At 31.8% G+C, this 17,956-nt stretch overlaps 2 protein-coding genes and 1 long non-coding RNA gene across 10 annotated transcripts in view; 1 reads left to right on the top strand and 2 right to left on the bottom strand.

Moving 5' to 3' along the window:
* Positions 1–17,956, bottom strand: part of LOC122630720 (mucin-5AC) — a 53,777-nt gene that overhangs the window by 8,193 nt on the left and 27,628 nt on the right. For both annotated transcript variants that reach the window (XM_043815530.1, XM_043815539.1), the window contains exon 1: positions 979–1,288. In XM_043815530.1, the coding sequence (XP_043671465.1) occupies positions 979–1,101 (123 nt within the window). In that variant the 5' untranslated portion in view covers positions 1,102–1,288. Of the gene's footprint in view, positions 1–978 lie in introns of those variants that run through there.
* LOC122630911 lies at positions 1,388–4,889 on the bottom strand. Of its 5 annotated transcripts, none has more exons than XR_006327586.1 (5): positions 4,672–4,881; positions 4,273–4,392; positions 2,749–2,907; positions 2,525–2,657; positions 1,388–2,442 (listed from the first exon to the last, which is right to left on the bottom strand). It is a non-coding gene; the product is annotated as an uncharacterized LOC122630911 (long non-coding RNA). The 5 variants fall into 5 exon arrangements; XR_006327583.1 differs by having other exon boundaries at positions 1,389–2,442; positions 2,758–2,907; positions 4,672–4,879; XR_006327585.1 differs by having other exon boundaries at positions 1,389–2,442; positions 2,778–2,907; positions 4,672–4,879.
* Positions 5,043–10,207, top strand: LOC122630821 (signal transducing adapter molecule 1). 3 transcript variants are annotated; one of them, XM_043815807.1, is made up of 10 exons: positions 5,043–5,433; positions 5,987–6,147; positions 6,222–6,467; positions 6,600–6,675; positions 6,756–6,959; positions 7,053–7,172; positions 7,252–7,443; positions 7,539–7,768; positions 7,845–8,050; positions 8,149–8,160. In XM_043815807.1, the coding sequence occupies exons 1-10, from the start codon at positions 5,391–5,393 to the stop codon at positions 8,153–8,155; spliced, it is 1,485 nt and encodes a 494-aa protein (XP_043671742.1). In that variant the 5' UTR covers positions 5,043–5,390; the 3' UTR covers positions 8,156–8,160. The 3 variants fall into 3 exon arrangements, with proteins under 3 accessions (XP_043671742.1, XP_043671724.1, XP_043671732.1); XM_043815789.1 differs by lacking the exon at positions 8,149–8,160 and adding an exon at positions 8,258–10,207 and having other exon boundaries at positions 5,044–5,433; XM_043815797.1 differs by lacking the exon at positions 8,149–8,160 and adding an exon at positions 8,261–10,207 and having other exon boundaries at positions 5,047–5,433.

The following is a 17,956-nucleotide window of genomic DNA, read 5'->3' as shown; positions in this document are numbered from 1 at the left end:
TTAATATCACCTAAGAACTTTTGACTCGTTTTGTATTTCTATTTATACTCGGAAATAAATTCATGAATATGTAATATATATCGTGTAGAACAGGAAGCAAATATTGCGTTCAATGACACAACGAAATCAATTTAACGTACGAAAGTAGCCCGAAGCTGCGTTCACCCACTAAACGAGTAACTTTTGATCCCTTTCTACTTGAAACCTTTCTCTCTCTCTCTCTCTTTCTCTTTCTCTCTTCCTTTCTCTCTCCCTATCTCTCTCTCTCTCTCTCTCTCTCCCTCTTTTTCTTTTTCTTCCTTTTTCTTGTTATATCTATCTTTGCCTTTCTCAATATCTACACATACTTCCTACTTCACGGCATCTCCTTATAATTGCTAGATTTCTCTCCGACACCATACTAACACTACAGTAAGATAAATGTCTAGCTATGGAGAACTTTTAAATTGTCATATATAAATTTCGCAGGATATTAAAGAATTAATAAGGAAACGCCTTTCTTTTTAGTCGAGGAAACATGCTCCATCAGTCGTATGATAAAATCGTGCGATAAAATATTTACACTCCAATCGAATATCAAAGTAAAAACTGGAATATCCAACATCGTTTATTAATTATTTGTTGCTACTAACTTTAAATGTCCACTGTATAATTATTTTGTGTCATGCTTCAGTGATTGTCCAAGTACTTATAGTATAATTATAAGAAAACAATGGCAGAGATTGCCATACTGTAATTCTTCTAGGGGTACCTGAATCGTAGCACGAACGATATCAAGAAGAAGAGTGTCATCATTAAATTGCGTTTCCTTTTAACTTTCTAAGTTGTCACGAACGATCTCAAACAGGAACCCTTTCGTACGTTTATTACGAACTGCGAAAGACGTTTAACAATTTATCTTTATCTGTGATTGATATAGAGTTTGACAAATGTTATATATCGTACATATATTATATTATATAAATAATTGATGTATACCTGTTGAAGATGACCAAATTCAGCACCCGGTAAAATCGTGGGGTCAGCTTCAGCAACAACGAAGTCGTTCGATCGAAGGACGAATAGCGTCCACAAAAAGCACAATAAGTTCTTTCTCTTCATCACGAATAATTGTTCTTATCGATCTTTTGAAAATCACACTTTTGTCTAATAAAGACACTCTTCGATTTTCTTTTGTGAAACCTTAAGGTCAAAAACGTTAAGTAGCTTCACTTAATTTCTCGTTCGTTCATCTATTATCTTTGAACTCCTGCGAATCGATGAGAAACGATTTTTGTTCAAACGAGAAGAACACTTTTTAAACTTAGAAAAAGAAATAGACAAAAAAAAATAATATTATAATATATAAAAAAAATAATGTTATAATATTATTACAGTGTTGACATAAAAAAAAAATCAAACATGCATATTCTTCTTCGACAAACGATATCCTTCTTCTTCTTCCTATTTCATAAGAAAAAAAACAAAAAACTGATTTGTTCGTTCGCGACACACGCTTATCTTTTGAGGCTCTTTCTTAGAGCTGGAAGGTGAAGCTCGGTTAATAATTTGGCACATCGACGAGGACGAGCTCAGAACTGTTGGAGATCGGAAAACGTCCGAGAGTTTTACTTCTCCGAGGAGGAAAGAGTTCTTCAGGTCGGTCAGGTGGGAGACGGGCAGGTAGAATGGTGAACGTCGACCAAGGAACCCACTTCTTCGTTACGTATTTTCTTCTTACTTACGAAGGATGCTGGTGCTTCATGAATACCGTTCAAGATATGCATGTAGTACCTACGAATCTAGCGACGCGTATAAAGCTGGAGTTGCGTGCATACTTATGGGTCATGGATATTTGATTGCCACATCATTGTAGATCAGTTAGCTTGTACACTGACTCATGAACAAGATAAAATGCATGTTAGTAAATAAAATTAATATGTAGATAAGTTTGATATAGTTTGACACATAAAAAAATCTTTCATAAATTTGCAACATTATTAGAACGCGAGCTGCACGAGCTGATCGACGTTGTTCGATGAACCATAAAAATGATTCATTACAATGAGATGCATAAAATAGATTACGAGATCGATTTGTCGCAATGATCGACTCCTTAATGGTGTTCTTTTCAATATCTCCTAGATTAAGTATAACGAATCCATTAAAATTTTCTTCGAACTCGATGTACTTTCTATCTTACGTATATTCTTATCGAATTTCATGAATTTTCTTTTATATTATTATACAACGCATAGTCAAGACAGTAATTGACTATATCTTATCGGACTATCTCCCACATCTGCTTTCGTCGTTCTTTTAATAGATACAAATATCAAAATAGGTAATAACAATATAAAATTGTGAATTACATCAAGCCACGATCGTTGAAAATGTTCGGTTACACCGGCCTCGAGACTTCCGGTTAAGAAGTGCAAAACGAAAGCATACAGAGCTGGATGCCTGCGAAAGTATCGGACGTTAGATTCCATTCACCGGCGAAGTGCCTCGCTGAACAATCTTACTTGCCAAGAAAAACGCTCACTTCGTGGATAGGAGAAAGAATCGTAGAACTATATTTTTATATCGTAAAAAGTTAATATCCTTTTACAAAAACGATTGGATTTATGTTTTATGACTCTTTCTATATCTCGCTAGGTCGTTTCTTAAGAAGACTCCTGTAATAATATAATCTTCCATTTACCTGAAATTATCCCTATTTCGAGATATATGTATATAATGTCATAGAAAAAAATCAATTTTATCTACATATTGTACTTTTTCTTTCGTATTGATACTTTTTGATTATCCAGCCTCCTTTTGTGATGTAGCCTCGGGCTGCGAAAATGGGTCCGGTCATCTTCCTTTCTCCTCTCTCCGATCGTACGATGAAAACAAGTTTCGAGCGAAACTCGAGGCACCATATGCCTAAGGAAGGACAATTCTCATACGAAAGGGATTCCCAGTATAAGAATACGCTATGTTCGAATAAAAAATACAAATTATACATCACATCATCGATCATAATATAATTAAAATAAATTAACAGTGCTTGTCTCTCGAGAATATATGCATGATTATAATTAACGTTAAACGGTGCTCGTGTTCCTTTCGATTTTGTTCTTCGTTTTCATACGTGAAGACGCACGAAGTTTACTAACTTACTATAATATATAATCCCCGAGAATAGACGTTCTTTCTCGTGCGATATTTACTACTGGCGTACAATCTACTTTCTTTCTTCGCACGGTGAGACCGCTATTACTTTCTTTGAGATACGCAATTTCCGAGGAGACGAACAGAAGAATTCCGTCTAGAGAATATAAATGTCTGTCTCTACGTTGGTACAATGAGGATTTCGAGAGACAATATATTTCTTTGTATTTCAGTACAACATGAACTTTTAATGCAGAATCCTTTCGTTGGTGAAGGTATACATGCTTCCAGGAATATATCTTTTCTAGAGTACAAGCTCGCGAACCCTGATCTAAAAAAAAAAAAAAAAAAAAAAAAAAAAAAAACAGGTAATAAATAAAGTAATCGTAGCAATCTTATGACTACGATACTTTCTTGTTCGTATTATAGGAAAATGATGAAAGAATTGAGAAAAGTTTATTATGCAAGCGAGCACAGTTTCAGGATGCCTATCAGAATCGAAACATCTTTTCTGATGCGAAAAGTATTGTATACGGATAGTATGTATGGGAAAAATGGCTTTCATCTCGAGTACGGATCTCGTTAAAAAGCGTTTCACTCGAATGAAAGAGGGCGGAAGTTGATTATAACAATCTAACGACTGTACAACGTAAAAGTAACTAATTGATAATTAAAAATTACTTTTTTCTACTTGCTCTATTTATGCATGAATCATTCATTGGTAAAAATATTCAGAAAGATATTATTATTTATTATTTATTATTTTTATTATTGTTATTGTTAAATTATTGAAATTTTGAGCCAATAACAAAGAAAAAAGAAACAAGACAGAAGTCTAAACAACGAATGTCAATGAGCCGATTACGTAAGTGAATAATAATTCAGAAGGTAATAATTTCGTTGGAAACACGAGCGTTCTAATATCTGAGTTTCGTATCCAACTCCCTGCGAATTTTCTCGGCGTAATCGTCAGATAATTTGCCGACGTGTCAGCAGTCATCGTGGCTACGTTGCATCGCGTTATTATCGCGATGCAAAAGCGCGGGACTTTCCAATTATTTGCGCGCGGTTCGTAAACACCACGAAAATAATTTTAACGTTGAGAAAATAATTCTGATAATCTAAGGTTTCGCTTACTTCATTTTTCTGCCCTTCAAAAGATCATTCCTCTTTCTTCCTTCACAGAGTAAAGAATATCCATTATTACATTCCTCCAAATATCATATGATTTCTTCTTTACCAAATTCAGATTGCCCTCTACTATTAAAAAATATACACATTGCATATAATGTTAAAGAATTAATAGATATAAAAATAACTAAATTTATTTAATTCATTTCTTCGAAAGTATTCCGTCATTTTTTATATCTTTCGTCCTGCAAACGCCATCTTGTATTTCTCCATGTAAATTCTATAACCTAGGCTAACACTGTTCTAAGGTTCGCGACTACACATTTACATATGATAATTAGTTCAATGAATATATGCAATGAAGATAAAAAATGTAATAATTCAGAAAGATATGAAATACTTTACATTAGATATCTTCGGTAAAAAAATAATTCGATGACTTTCCAAATGTTATCCGAGTGAAATCAATGAAATCAATCGAACGATTGCATTTTACGTATCTTTTATGTTCAGGAAAGCAATCGTATAGAGCTTCGTAATATTTATGAGCTCGAGATAATTCGATTTTCAAACCTCGTGAGAGTGAGTAATAATCCAAGTACTCTTATAGTTTTGAACGATTTATTCACCGCGAGATGTCAGTAGCGACACGAGCGCTTCAATGTCTCGATATATCGAAACTCGATTAGCTTTGTCCTCCTTCTCAACAGTCCTATATCTCACCCGAAACCTTTTCTTTTCGTCGCAGTTCAGAAAAGCCATACTTGAAGAAACCTGTAAATTATCTAACCTACATTCCAAGTAAAATTCCTCTCCACGTTTAGATCGTTAGATTTTCAAGTAAATTACGTGGAACTGACATTTCAATGTTTATATAAATTTTTGATGTGACAGCTCGTGGTCTGCTGAAGTCGACATTTGTTCGATAGTATCGAGCTTCTTTGGCAGCTCGAAAGTAAAATGGCACTCGATCGTAGATTAGAATGTTATTAGTCATTCGTTGTGTCGTGTTTGTAAGTAAATATCAGCTGAATGTATAAAGCGAAACGAAGAGAGATTCCATGACGGCGTCTATCTGACCGATATTTTATAAGTAAGTCCAGCTGATAAGAATCTTATGAAAAATGGGCCTTTTTCCGAATTCGTCGCCTTTCGATGCTGACGTTGGTGAGTGAACAGCACAGTTCTAGTCTAGCCTTAATTCGTTTATGATCCAACGTTCTTAGCAAGAGACTCATCGATTAAGAATGTGTTTGACTTTATTACGTTTCTCGAATACATTGATATATCGTATCGGCGATGCGCTTTCATTTGAAACTATTGAAAAACCAAAACTCTGTAATGAAAGCATTAAGCGGTTGTTGACGTTTGACCTCTAATCGAGACTTCAAAAGCGCATACGTTTTCTGCAACGATCGCTTTATGACCCGCCTTTTATCGCAATCTATTTTTTACTGAGATTATGATACGTCTTTGTGTATATCAAAATAAATCGGGTTTATTGAAATAAATAAAATTAAGTACTTACAAGATATGAAACTTAATTTACATGAACATTATTTTCGTGCTTCTTTTCTCTTCTTTTTTTTTTATACATTATATATTTTTTATATCTATTTAATTTGTCTCTAATGAAGGATTATTATATTACTTCATTAATTATTGTAGACAATGTACTCTATTGTTATAACACTTTCTTTTATACATTTGTTTGTTACAGAGAAAGCAACGAATGAAAAAAATACATCAGAAGATTGGGAGAAGATACTGGAAATCTGTGATCGAGTTGGTAATTCTTCTCAGAATGCCAAAGATTGTTTACGTTCTATCGTTAAAAGATTAAATTCGCAAGATCCACATATTGTTATACAAGCCATAACAGTTAGTACCTTATCATTTGTATGTAAGGTATAATAATACTGAGATCATTATTTTAATTATATCTTTCCATTTAGTTATTGGATGCATGCTCAAGTAATTGTGGAAAAACTTTCCATCTGGAAATAGCATCTAGAGACTTTGAAAATGATTTGAAAAAAATGATTAATCATTCTCAACCTAAGATTGTGGAAAAAATAAAAATACTTTTAAAAAAATGGGCTGAAGGAGATTTTAAAACAGATCCTCAACTTAATTTGATTCCAAGTTTATACAATAAACTTCGAAATGAAGGACTTGATTTTTCTAGTTTATCAGAGACAGTAAGTTGTAATTAATAATTTATTAATATTTTATAAAGAATCAATATCTTAGATATAATGACTATAATTGTTTACTTTTCATTTAAAGTTTCTATTTGAAATTGATATGTATTCGCTTATACAAATTTTTAGCCGAAACGTTCCAGCATTTTAAGTAAAGATCCAAATGTAGTAACAAATTCTCAAGAAGAAGAAGATCTAGCAAAAGGTAATCACTTTGTAAATATAGTAAGAATTTAAATTATTATCTAAATAAAATAAACAACTAATGTTTATATTCATAAATAGCTATCGAACTCTCACTGAAAGAAAATAAGCCTCAAACAAGTTCTTCTCATGGTTCACCAGCATCTAAAAAAAGTACTAGTTTATATCCAAGTGTAAGTTCTGCGCTTACTACCTCAAATACTTCAGAAGGCCGCAAGGTTCGAGCTCTTTATGACTTTGAGGCAGCTGAAGATAATGAGCTAACGTTCTTAACTGGAGAAATAAGTATGTTAAAATTAAATAGATAGATATATGTCCAATCTTAAGTTGTTTCACATATTTGCTATTACTTATGATTTACTATTAATCAAATTTCAGTAAATATTTTGGACGATTCTGACCAGAATTGGTGGAAAGGTAGTAATCACAGAGGAGAAGGTCTTTTCCCTTCTAATTTTGTTACTGCAGATTTATCAGTGGAACCTGAACAGTTTACAAGTAAGTATAAGACTTACCTATAAAGCCTATGTTTTTCTTATTAAATCAAATGCAATAAAAGTAACATATTTATTTACAGAGTTAGAGCATAGTAATAAAAAATTAGTTCAGTTTGCTGAAGAAGTAGAGGTAAAAACACTGAAGAGAGAATTGGAGGTGATAGAAGTGGAAATAGATGAAAAAAAGATGGATAGACTTTTACATTTGTTACATGAAGCTGATCCACAGTGTGATAGTTCGTCTGACCCTCAAGAAATGCTTGATTTAGAAGGTATATTAAATATAATACAATATAATGTATAAGACAATAATTATAATAATATATTAATATATTAATATTAACATGCATGAAACATTACCTTACAGAACAAGTTACTGCAATGGGTCCATTGATTGATGCAGCTCTAGAAAAAGTCGATAAACGACACGCTCAACTCACTCAATTGAGTTCTGATTTGGTCGAAGCTTTGAATATGTATCATACATTAATGCGGGAGCCTCCTCCTCCAGCACAATCTAATTATACAATGCCTAAAATGTCGTCACATATCTCTTATCCATTTCCTAATCAGGGACCACCATCATCATCTCCTCACGTAAGACTTATTAAAGCAAATGTTCTTTTTATATGATTGAATTAATATTTAATCGTAACAACACTTTTACTTTTAGATGTATAATGGAATGCCAGCACCACATCAGGTACCTTTCTCAAATACAGGTGGACCTCCAGGTCCACATGAATACATGGGACCTTCTAGTATACCAAACATGGCATTACCACCTCATTTTCGTATACAGCCTGGTCCTCAGCCTCCAACAGGACATCCACAAGGTCCACCAGTGCCTGAACAAACACATCCCTACCAACAACAGGGGTATGTGCATTTATGAATACGATCTTCTAAACATTTTTTGTGAGTTCATGTGAAAGCATAGTAAGTGAGATTTTTTTTTGTTTTCAACGATTTATTAGAGCTTGAGAAAGGTATTTTTGAAACATATGTTATCGACTACAAAGTGAAACCATCAACGTGCTCGTTTCCAACTAAAAGAATAAATCAATGGTGTGCAATCTTATGTAGCAGATTTCCACCTCAAACTGGTCCTGTGCCAGCTCAATATGGTCCGCCGGGATCGACAGGACCTTCGATTAACCATCAACCACAATATGCTCCATCGAGTGGGCAACGTATGATATAAGTAAAAATTACGCGTTGAAAATTCACATTCTACTTTAACTCATGCTGTACAATATTACGATATTATAATTATTTAAATAAAAATACCCGAAATAGCCAAAGAAAATTGGTTTTTAATGAACGCTTTACGTTTGACTTTGTATTGAATTTGGTATTATGTAAGCTTGTATTTGTAGATATACACGGCAGTGCATATACAAAAGCGCGTAAGAACAAGTAATTTATTTAGTCTCTTTGAGCATTTTCATATTAGATTGTAATTTTGGCTTTTTGATATACTTATGTATTGTGTTTGAATAATCTAATTCTTTAAAGCATTCCACATTTTAAATTTCATTATGTTCTATCATTTAAATAAATGTTAGTGTTATGATTCGATACTGTGATATTTGGAAGAACATTTATTGGTTACAAAAGTATTTTCAAAATAAATGCTTGAAATTTTTATCACAAAAGAGAATAATGTGAAATTAATGAGTCTTAAAAACTGTATTTCAAAAATCTTTAATACAGATGTTGAATTAAATGATTGTAATATCTTGTGTATATGTTTTTACAATAGAAGTAACATTATATAAAAAATGACAGTGTATTGATGAAGTGCTGCTACTAAATGTATCTTTGTTTTTATTCTATTTCATGTATTCTTTGTACATTATAACTATACTTTAAGAAAGAACGTATTGCCTTGAAGCATACAGAAGCATTGAAAATAAATTATCAATGTTATTTACGCATTATTGGAAAGAAAATTTTCACGATCTGGTCTAGTCTCTTCACTGTACATATAATAAGATTAATTCCTATTAACGGTTAAATGAGTTATCATAAACAAATTTTTATGGAATGTTGATACATTGTATTCGCGTAATACTATTTTTACCGTCACAATTAAAAGCCTTATATCTTTGTCAAAAAAGAAAGAAAATAAAGTAAAATAGCACTTTTAAGATAGTACTTCTTTTGTAGCTACGAATATAATGAAACATACGAATAAACTTGTTGACATTTTTGGCTATTTGACGAAACGTAGAACACATAGCTGTGATTGTGCAATATTTGTAAGAAATGCGAATTATACAAAATAGACAAAGGAAGCATAACGAGTAAAATAAAATAACGCGTTATGAATAATTCTATAATAGAAGTATAAACACATTTTATGTGAACTATATAAAAATCTATGAATTAAATTTAATGCAAGCGACAGAATATGTCGATATTTTGCAACAATCGTAGACCAAGCATGAGGTTTTACATACAGTGTTATTAAATGATCATACGTTTTGATAGATTCTCTGAAAAACAAATATAATGTACACTGTATACTATATTTCATAGCTCCATTAAACTATCATTATTTACGATATAAAGAAACAACTCACATTGATTCGCATATGTATATTCATTAGACATAGTAAAAAATTAGAAGTATTGAATAATTGTAAATTATGTAAATATAATGTAGTAGATCCTTCATGTACCACAATACTCAACATGTGTTAAATAGTATTAATGTAATATTTTCTAATGAATAATCAGTTTTTAATCATTTACAAATGAATACATTAAAAATTAGACACATGATGTAATCGTTTGATAAAAAACAAAAAAAGAACAAAAAGAATTTTAACGACATGCTTTCACTAATTTTGTATTGATCATTTTATGATTTTGTAATTTTTTATCAGAAAATATATATTCTCCGTATATGATACATGATTCTCAATTTAGACACGAAAAGCTAGGTCGGCACTTTACTTAAACGCAGTCATAAAAGCTTTGCTTTGTGAAATTTTTAAATAATTAATAAATTATTAGTATGCTTCGAGATCGTATACGTATTAATGAAAAATTATACGTTCCTGAATATCTTCTTTATGATTAGCTTGTTTTTATGATAATACCCTGTTTGAACCATCCTTTATAAAGCTATAATCTATGTCGTTTATTAACAGTTTTGTTTCAAGTCATTTGTACAGTATTCCTTAGTTAATTTATAGCGACGATTTTGCTAAGACTTTGTGCTTCGTTACTAATATACATATTGTATGTAAAATAATAACGATTGATGTATCGACAGGTAAAGGAATATCTCTCTAAAGATTTTTATTAGATAGTTATCGACATATTATTAACGATGAGATTATATAATATCGCACCATAGAATATCAGCATATCGATCCGTAATAGATCCATTGAGTCTTCCTCATAACTATTTAACTGATAAGATCGTTAGAGTAACGAGAAGATTTCCCTTGACAATGGCATTCCTGGATCAACAATGAACTAAACAGCCTTGAAACATTCGCACTCTAGATCCTAGATTCTACAATCTGCTTCATATGTGACTGTCAAAGATGACAAGAAAACATTTTTGTTCGCTGTATTAAAGAAATATAGAAATATCTCGCTCTTTGAAAGGTGACACAATTTTAAAGTTAGATAAGTTTTCGATTTCTCAGAATAGTCGATAATTAACGTAAATTATCCAAAATTATTACACATCTCTTACATATGTATGTGTATATATATAAATGATCGTGTAGAATCAACTTTTCTACCGAGCTCGAAGTCAGGGTCGAATTTGATAGACACGGCATTTTTAAAACATTCTAATCAAAATAATCCACGAAATGGAATTTTTCTATCAAGCAGCCGCGCCAGTTCGATCAAAACTTTTACTGCTCTCCTATCTAGCTCAAGGGCACCTTGAGATCGTCTTCAAATGATGATGATGATGACGACGACGACGACGACGACGACGATGATAATGTGGACAAATGGTGATTGGTTTGTCATAAGACACTTTGTCAACGTAACTTGTTTCACGAGATGAATAAGAGAGAAACTGAGTACCTGAAATTTAACTTTTCGCATCATCGAAGATTCTCGATCATTTAAAAAAAACATTGCTATTAAGTTTAAGGCCGTACACGTTCCGATGTAACGCATTTATTGAGTATCGTCCATCAAGGAAGGAACATATAATCGAGTTTGTTACGTCGTGTCTACTTATGTTCTTCCTTTTTTCTTTCTATTTTTTCTTTTTCTTTTTTTTTTTTTTTTTTTTTTTTAAGGAATAGTGACGTAGTTACGAAAGGTGCAAATTCGATCATCAAATTTAACGCTCTATCGAACATGACATTGACGATCCTCGAAAGGTCACCAAACTCGTAATTTTCGTGTTAAGCCTTAATATGGCTTCTCATATGGAGCCATTTAGAAATAGTTCAAGGCCAAATCTCGATATGGTTTTCTCTCTCTTCTCCGCAACATTTTGGTGATATTACGTTTCTCGAAATTTTCAGCAAAGAAGGAGTCATTCTTTTTTATTCTCTTTGAACGAACTCGACGAACTCGAAATCGAATATTCTATTATTTTTATCTTTCCTTTTTTTTTTCATTTTTAGATTGTAAAATCTTGTCCATTTTAGTTTGAAATAAAGCCAAACACAATCTCTTCGTAGGTCTCGTTCGTGAAAGACTGGTAAATATAAATTTACTATTTATGTCTATGTACCTCTCAATCCGTTCGGATGAGTTTCTTCGTAATAATCGTGTTTTTGTCCTTGTTCGTAGGCATCAGACTCTCATTGCGATCCGTGAAGAAGAAGCCACGGATAATAACCATACGAGAGACGCTTCGACCCATTTCTCGAGGTCGTCGGTTCCGAAGAAAGAGAAAGAAATAAAAGAAAGAAAGAACGCTTCTTCGCTCCTTGAATCCTTGCTCTTTTCCTCATAATCTCTCCCTCTTCTTTTTCTTCTTCTTTATCCGTTTTAGGAGTTAAAGTCGCGAGTACTTCAAAAGAAGAATTATGTTTGCAAAATCGTCATGACACTCGACAACATCTTTCTCTCGATAATACTCGTTACGACAATAAAGAAGAAAGAAAAAGAGAAAATCAACGGATTAATACAAGGCTTTAACCCCACGCGATTTTATTTTACACCTAGACACTGTTACAAAATTTTGCTATTGTAAAATTCGACGTGGCTATTTATATTTTCTTTTGAAAATAATAAAAATCTGAGCTTTGTTTCTTTTTATATTTTATTTCTTCTCTTCTTCTTTTTTCGACGAAAGTGGTTGCGGATTAATCAAATCAAGAAAATGCGTCACGATCTTTGCTTAAACTAATGTCAGGGTTGTAAAATGTCTTCAATATCCATTTATAATTTGTAGTTTCTTCTTGTATGAAGAATGCAAAAGGCCACTGTCGTCTAATAACGAACAATCATTCTCTTGTTCCTTTTTCTCTTTCTTCATCTCTTCCTTTTCTTCGGATACGACGACTATGACGACACGGAAGGAAAAACTTGAAACTCATTGACTCTTATTTACTCTAGGCCCCATGAAACAGGTTGTTAACTTTCGCCCATTCGTAGATATCGAGGAGAAAGCAGATGTCATTTACACGCTTTTATTCGTACAATGATGAACAACACGAGCTCCCTATTGTTATTTATTTAAAGAAGAAAAAATCGAAGAAAGTTCTCAAATGACGGAGCATGATATTATATATGTTCGTCTAATATAATACATAGGTATGTCTAACTTTAATTTATCAAAATTATTTGTGGATAAAAAGGACTTCAAAAAATTTGATTCCAAAATTTCTGGTGGATATCATTATTCTTGTAGAAGGGAACATAGAGCAACATTAGGTGAACTTTCGTAAGATCGTAGAGCAACGAATGGAACCGTGTTATCGAGATCCATCCTAGTAAAATTCGCACCATTATTCTGAGACAATGTTTATTGTTGTGACATGCCATTTTTAAGGATCGCAACTTTGAGTGCTTGAATAAAGCTGTTAAATTCGAGTGGAAATAATAAATAGTAAAAACTAACGAATTGTTTCTAAAGTACATGTAATACACGAAGGAAAAAATTGTATCGTTCGTAATAAAAAAAGAAAAAAGAAAAGAAAATAGAAAAGTAATAAAAAAATAAAAAAGAAAACAATCACGAGAATCGATAAGATTTTTAATATTTCAACACATTACATCGGCTCAAACAACCTTGATTGTCATTGATCAAATTTTGATCGCGTAAGATCGATCCGTTCCCTCGTTTCCGCTCCGTCAAATTTTTCTCCAAGAATCAGCCTCCTCTTCGTAGTAATAATTCAAGATTCCGCAATACAAAACAACGCTCCAGGTACAACACGCTTCGAAGATTTTACAGATAAGTCGGTGAGATTAATTGCAGAATCGCGTGGTGTCATATGTCAACGGACACCTAGGCATTATGTTGCTTGCGTACTTCACATTTCATTCCATTTTGTTAGCCTCTTCGGTAATAACATTGTACAAATGGTTCTCTTTTCTCTTCTGAACATTTTTTCATTCGTCCTTTTATTTTTCATTTTATTTTATTTTTTGTCTTTTTTTTTCATTTTTTTTCTTCTTTAATAGATCTGTTTATTATTCATACGAATATATCGAAAAAGATCTTTAATTGGGCAAGATCTACGAACTTCTCTTAATTTAATCAAGAAATAAATATGTAAATTTGAGAAACGATGTAAATTTAATAAAATATAGATACCTTTTTTATAATTTTTTTATTTTTTTTTTTTAATCAGTCCATAGTTTATTTCAATGAAGAAAGCTTTTTGAAAAAAACAGTTCACCATCGAGAATTCATTATACATATACCACTTTATCTTCTTCCCAGAGAATTATTACAAACGCTCGCACGAATCTTTCGAAACAATCTACTTTGCATTGTGTTCGAACGGACACAAAGCACACGTTGTGCAAATTCCGTATACAGGGAAATAATTTACAGCTCTGACGACACAGGGATTGTTAGACTCGATATCGTTTCGTCTTTAACGATTATTCATCATAAACGAAGATATTTTATTAAACCATTCGAACTTTATATCGATGAGTAGAGTTGAAAAAAAGAATATTATAAGACCCTTTCACGATCTTATTTACATATTATCCAAGAATATTAAATTGTATTGAATGATGTTATCCTCCACGAATAATTTCATTTACATAAAATGTGGGTGACATTTAATGATCATTTTCTGAAATTTTCTTTCACCATCTTATACGAATAATCGTCCTTGAGAGACAAACGTTCTCTTCTCTTCAATATATCCAAAAATGATTACAAAATCGCAACTGAACATTATTTATTTGAGAATAAATATATCGTATTCGCATCGAAAAGTTGCATCCTTTTCGTTGCATCGCGTGTCTTGTTATATACATATGTACGTATGAACATACAAATAGGTTTACATTACTCAAAGAGAAACGATCTTTATCTCGCCACGATTCATTTATCATTATCATCCCGTAACGGAGATTCAGAAATCTTCTCTCATTTAAAAAAAAAAGAAAAAAAGAACAAAGTTAACATTTTTCTAATAGAATTATATATGTGTGTGTGCATGAAGATTATAGAATAGAACCTTGAAAACTTCAAGGTCAGCTAGGATTTCAATATCCATTTTCAAAACAAAATAATATTTTTTCTAACAGAATCGCATACACGATGTTAGTATAATAAAACCTTGACAACTTCGAGGTCAACCAAGATTCAAGATCATATTCTATGGACCACGTATTTTTGCATTCTTCGAGTCTTACATAATTTCATTATATCCCTTGTTAACACAAGAAAGTATTTTTTGTTTGTTTGTTTTCTTCCGCTTTCCTTGGTTGCAAGAAAGAAAGAGAGAGAGAGAGAGAGAGAGAGAGAGAGAGAGAGAGAGAGAGAGAGAGAGAGAGTAAGAGAAAGAGAAAGAGACAGAAATAGAAGAGAAGAGGGAAGAAAGAAAAGTGAAATGTCATTTCTAAATGATTTTTTTTTTCTGTGTCGATGAACTCAAATGACGGAGATTTGAAATAGTTGGCGATCCTTAAGAATTCGGTTTTCGTTTTCGTGTCGTTTGTTTCTCAAATTTTCGTATATTATAAAAAATAAATAAAATAAAAATAAAATAAAATAAAATAATCGTGTTAAAAAAGTTCAGTGAAAAATCTATTCAATATTCTTTGCTCTTATTTCGCTCTACATCCGCCTCTGCTGAAACTCTCTCGAACTACTCTCTCTTTCTTCTATCATCACCAATCTAATTCCATCTGCTCTAGCTCCATTCTCCCGCTCTCTTTTCGCATTCCATCGATCTCCGCTTCGATCCTGTTCACATAATAATCGCTTTTAATTATCTCATTTATTAACACTTATTATATCTGTTATATGTCATATTACGAATTATTATTTCATTTATTAAACAATTATTAAATTTCATTATTTCTTATATATTAATTTATTAACGATTGAAAAAAAATTTAGATAAAAGATTTATATTTATTAATTATAATTAGATATAAAATTTTTGGAATAAACTTTTCAATGAATATACTATGTATGTATGTAAATATGTATGTATATACGTTTACGTAAATTACGTGTACACGTTTGTGCATTATCGCAAGCGAAGGCGCATCACGAATGCACGTAACAGGTTTCGAGAACTTACCAACCTTCCAACCGATAGTTATTGCATCGATATGTAAACGGTGTATCGGAGTGAGACGATATGCATTAGTGATTCCCTTGTGCAGTCATCGTCTATGTACTCGTATAGATAACCATCGAAAGTTTCCGAGTCACAACGTATTTACAAAATTATCGAATTAACTTAAGAAAACAAAATGAAAGAAAAAGATAATAAAAAAAAATAATTAATGAAGAAAAATAATTAACGAAGACGCTATTTTATGAGATGATCTTAAAGAAATAAATTTTTTTTTCTGCGTTGTGATAAGATTCACAATCATACGATGCCTTATTTTTTATCAAGATTGATGATGTGTGTGTATATATATATATATATATATATATATATATATATTTCATGAATTATTTCAAATAATTTAAAAAAGGTTGACATTTTTTTTTAAACCTAGAAAAGTACAAATCGAGTTGCAACGTGGATGACATTGACTATCCCGTTCCTCGTCGGCACCTTCGTTGCCATGGTGAAAGTTAACGAGGCGCATCTTCAAGGTCACCGTCGAAGTAAAAGAAGAAAAAGAGGATGAGTATCGATGGATGAGGATCCACGTGATCATTTTTAAAATTCGGTGGACTAGTTGATGGTATACAGAGATATCTTATAAGAAAGAGTCCATAAAACTCGTGGAAAAATGTAATCGTTGAATACTTAGAAAAAAAGAGAAAAAAGAGAGAAAGAGAAAAAAGATCGATATCTAAATTGCTCCAAGTGTTAATCACTCTATTGTGTATTTTTATTCGATAGACACGAGCGTACGTGTCGTGCCTATGCGATTATGAGTGAAAATACGAGAGAGAAAGAGAGAGAGAGAGAGAGAGAGAGAGAGAGAGAGAGAGAGAGAGAGAGAGAGGGGAAGAAAAAGAGAAAGAAAGAGTAATATATATATATATATATATATATATATATATATATATATTACAACACGAGAGAAGCAATTACAAGCACGGATCTTCTTTATTTTTTTGTATTCGCAAAAACTGCGATATGGGTATCTATGAAGTATGTACATACGTATGAGAGGATGTTGCTAATAGAATGATCGATAAAAATATCGAGTTATTGGAAGAACGACTTATATTATTTCTTACGAAAGATCTATATTTTCTTATATTTTGATAAAAGACAGAAAAAAAGAAAAAAAAACAAAGAGAAAAAGAAAGAAAAACAAGTTAATGTAGAAAAAATTTATTCAACTTATTTAAATAAATTAAAGAAAAATGAACTTGTGTAATGTAATCCACGTATGGATCATGACTAGAAACTAAGTCATGATATATATATTTAATTATTTATTTATATATACATATATATATATATATGATCCATGACTAGTAGAGACTAGGTCATGATATATATACATATATGATTCATGCCATAATTGTCAGGATATTTCTTTTTTCTTTTTTTCCTTTCTTACTGAATTAAATACAAAGAGGACGTACCGCACGCGACTTGAATCTTTTTACGACTTGTTGGAGAGCCCCATCAAAACTTGCGATTACGCGGAAGGAACGTGTATTAGCACATGAAACTGGATAAAACGTGAATGGGCGCATGTTTTTTTCTTTTTTTTTTCACTTGTCTGTAGGTTAAAAAAAAGAAATGGAAAGTTCTTCGTACATTCTTCCCATTCTTGTTTTGTTAGGATAATACTCTGTAATGTAAGATATCTTAAATATTCTAACAATATTGGTAATAGTTTTTAATGTCATATCGATGGGAAAAAAGCATTTCTATCTCTCTATTATTATTATTATTATTATTATTATTATTATTATTATTATTATTATTATTATTATTATTATTAACTTTCAATGAGAATAGAAGAAACTCTAGGCGTCACTTTTAATACTATCGTCTAGAAAATCGGGAAAAATTACACAAAGAGGATGTGCTTGAGCACGCGAGTCAAGAGTTGCACACACAAAGAAATCGTTTATCGATAAGAGAATGTAAAAAAAAGATTGAAAAGAAGAGAAAGAGAGAAAGAGAGAGAGAGAAAGAGAGAGGAGGGAAAAGGGTGAAACAA

This window comes from Vespula pensylvanica, chromosome 1 (assembly GCF_014466175.1).
Source record: "Vespula pensylvanica isolate Volc-1 chromosome 1, ASM1446617v1, whole genome shotgun sequence".
Lineage (NCBI taxonomy): Eukaryota > Metazoa > Arthropoda > Insecta > Hymenoptera > Vespidae > Vespula > Vespula pensylvanica.
The sequence above is the reverse complement of the archived record's forward strand: the minus strand, read 5'-3'. Positions and strand labels throughout refer to the sequence as shown.

Excerpts from the sequence above, each read along its gene's own strand:
- LOC122630821 (XM_043815789.1), top strand. The coding sequence starts at position 5,391 with ATGGGCCTTTTTCCGAATTCGTCGCCTTTCGATGCTGACGTTG. Across the intron at positions 6,148-6,221 it reads TTGTTATACAAGCCATAACA|TTATTGGATGCATGCTCAAG; the intron begins GTTAGTACCTTA and ends CTTTCCATTTAG. Across the intron at positions 7,173-7,251 it reads GGAACCTGAACAGTTTACAA|AGTTAGAGCATAGTAATAAA; the intron begins GTAAGTATAAGA and ends ATTTATTTACAG.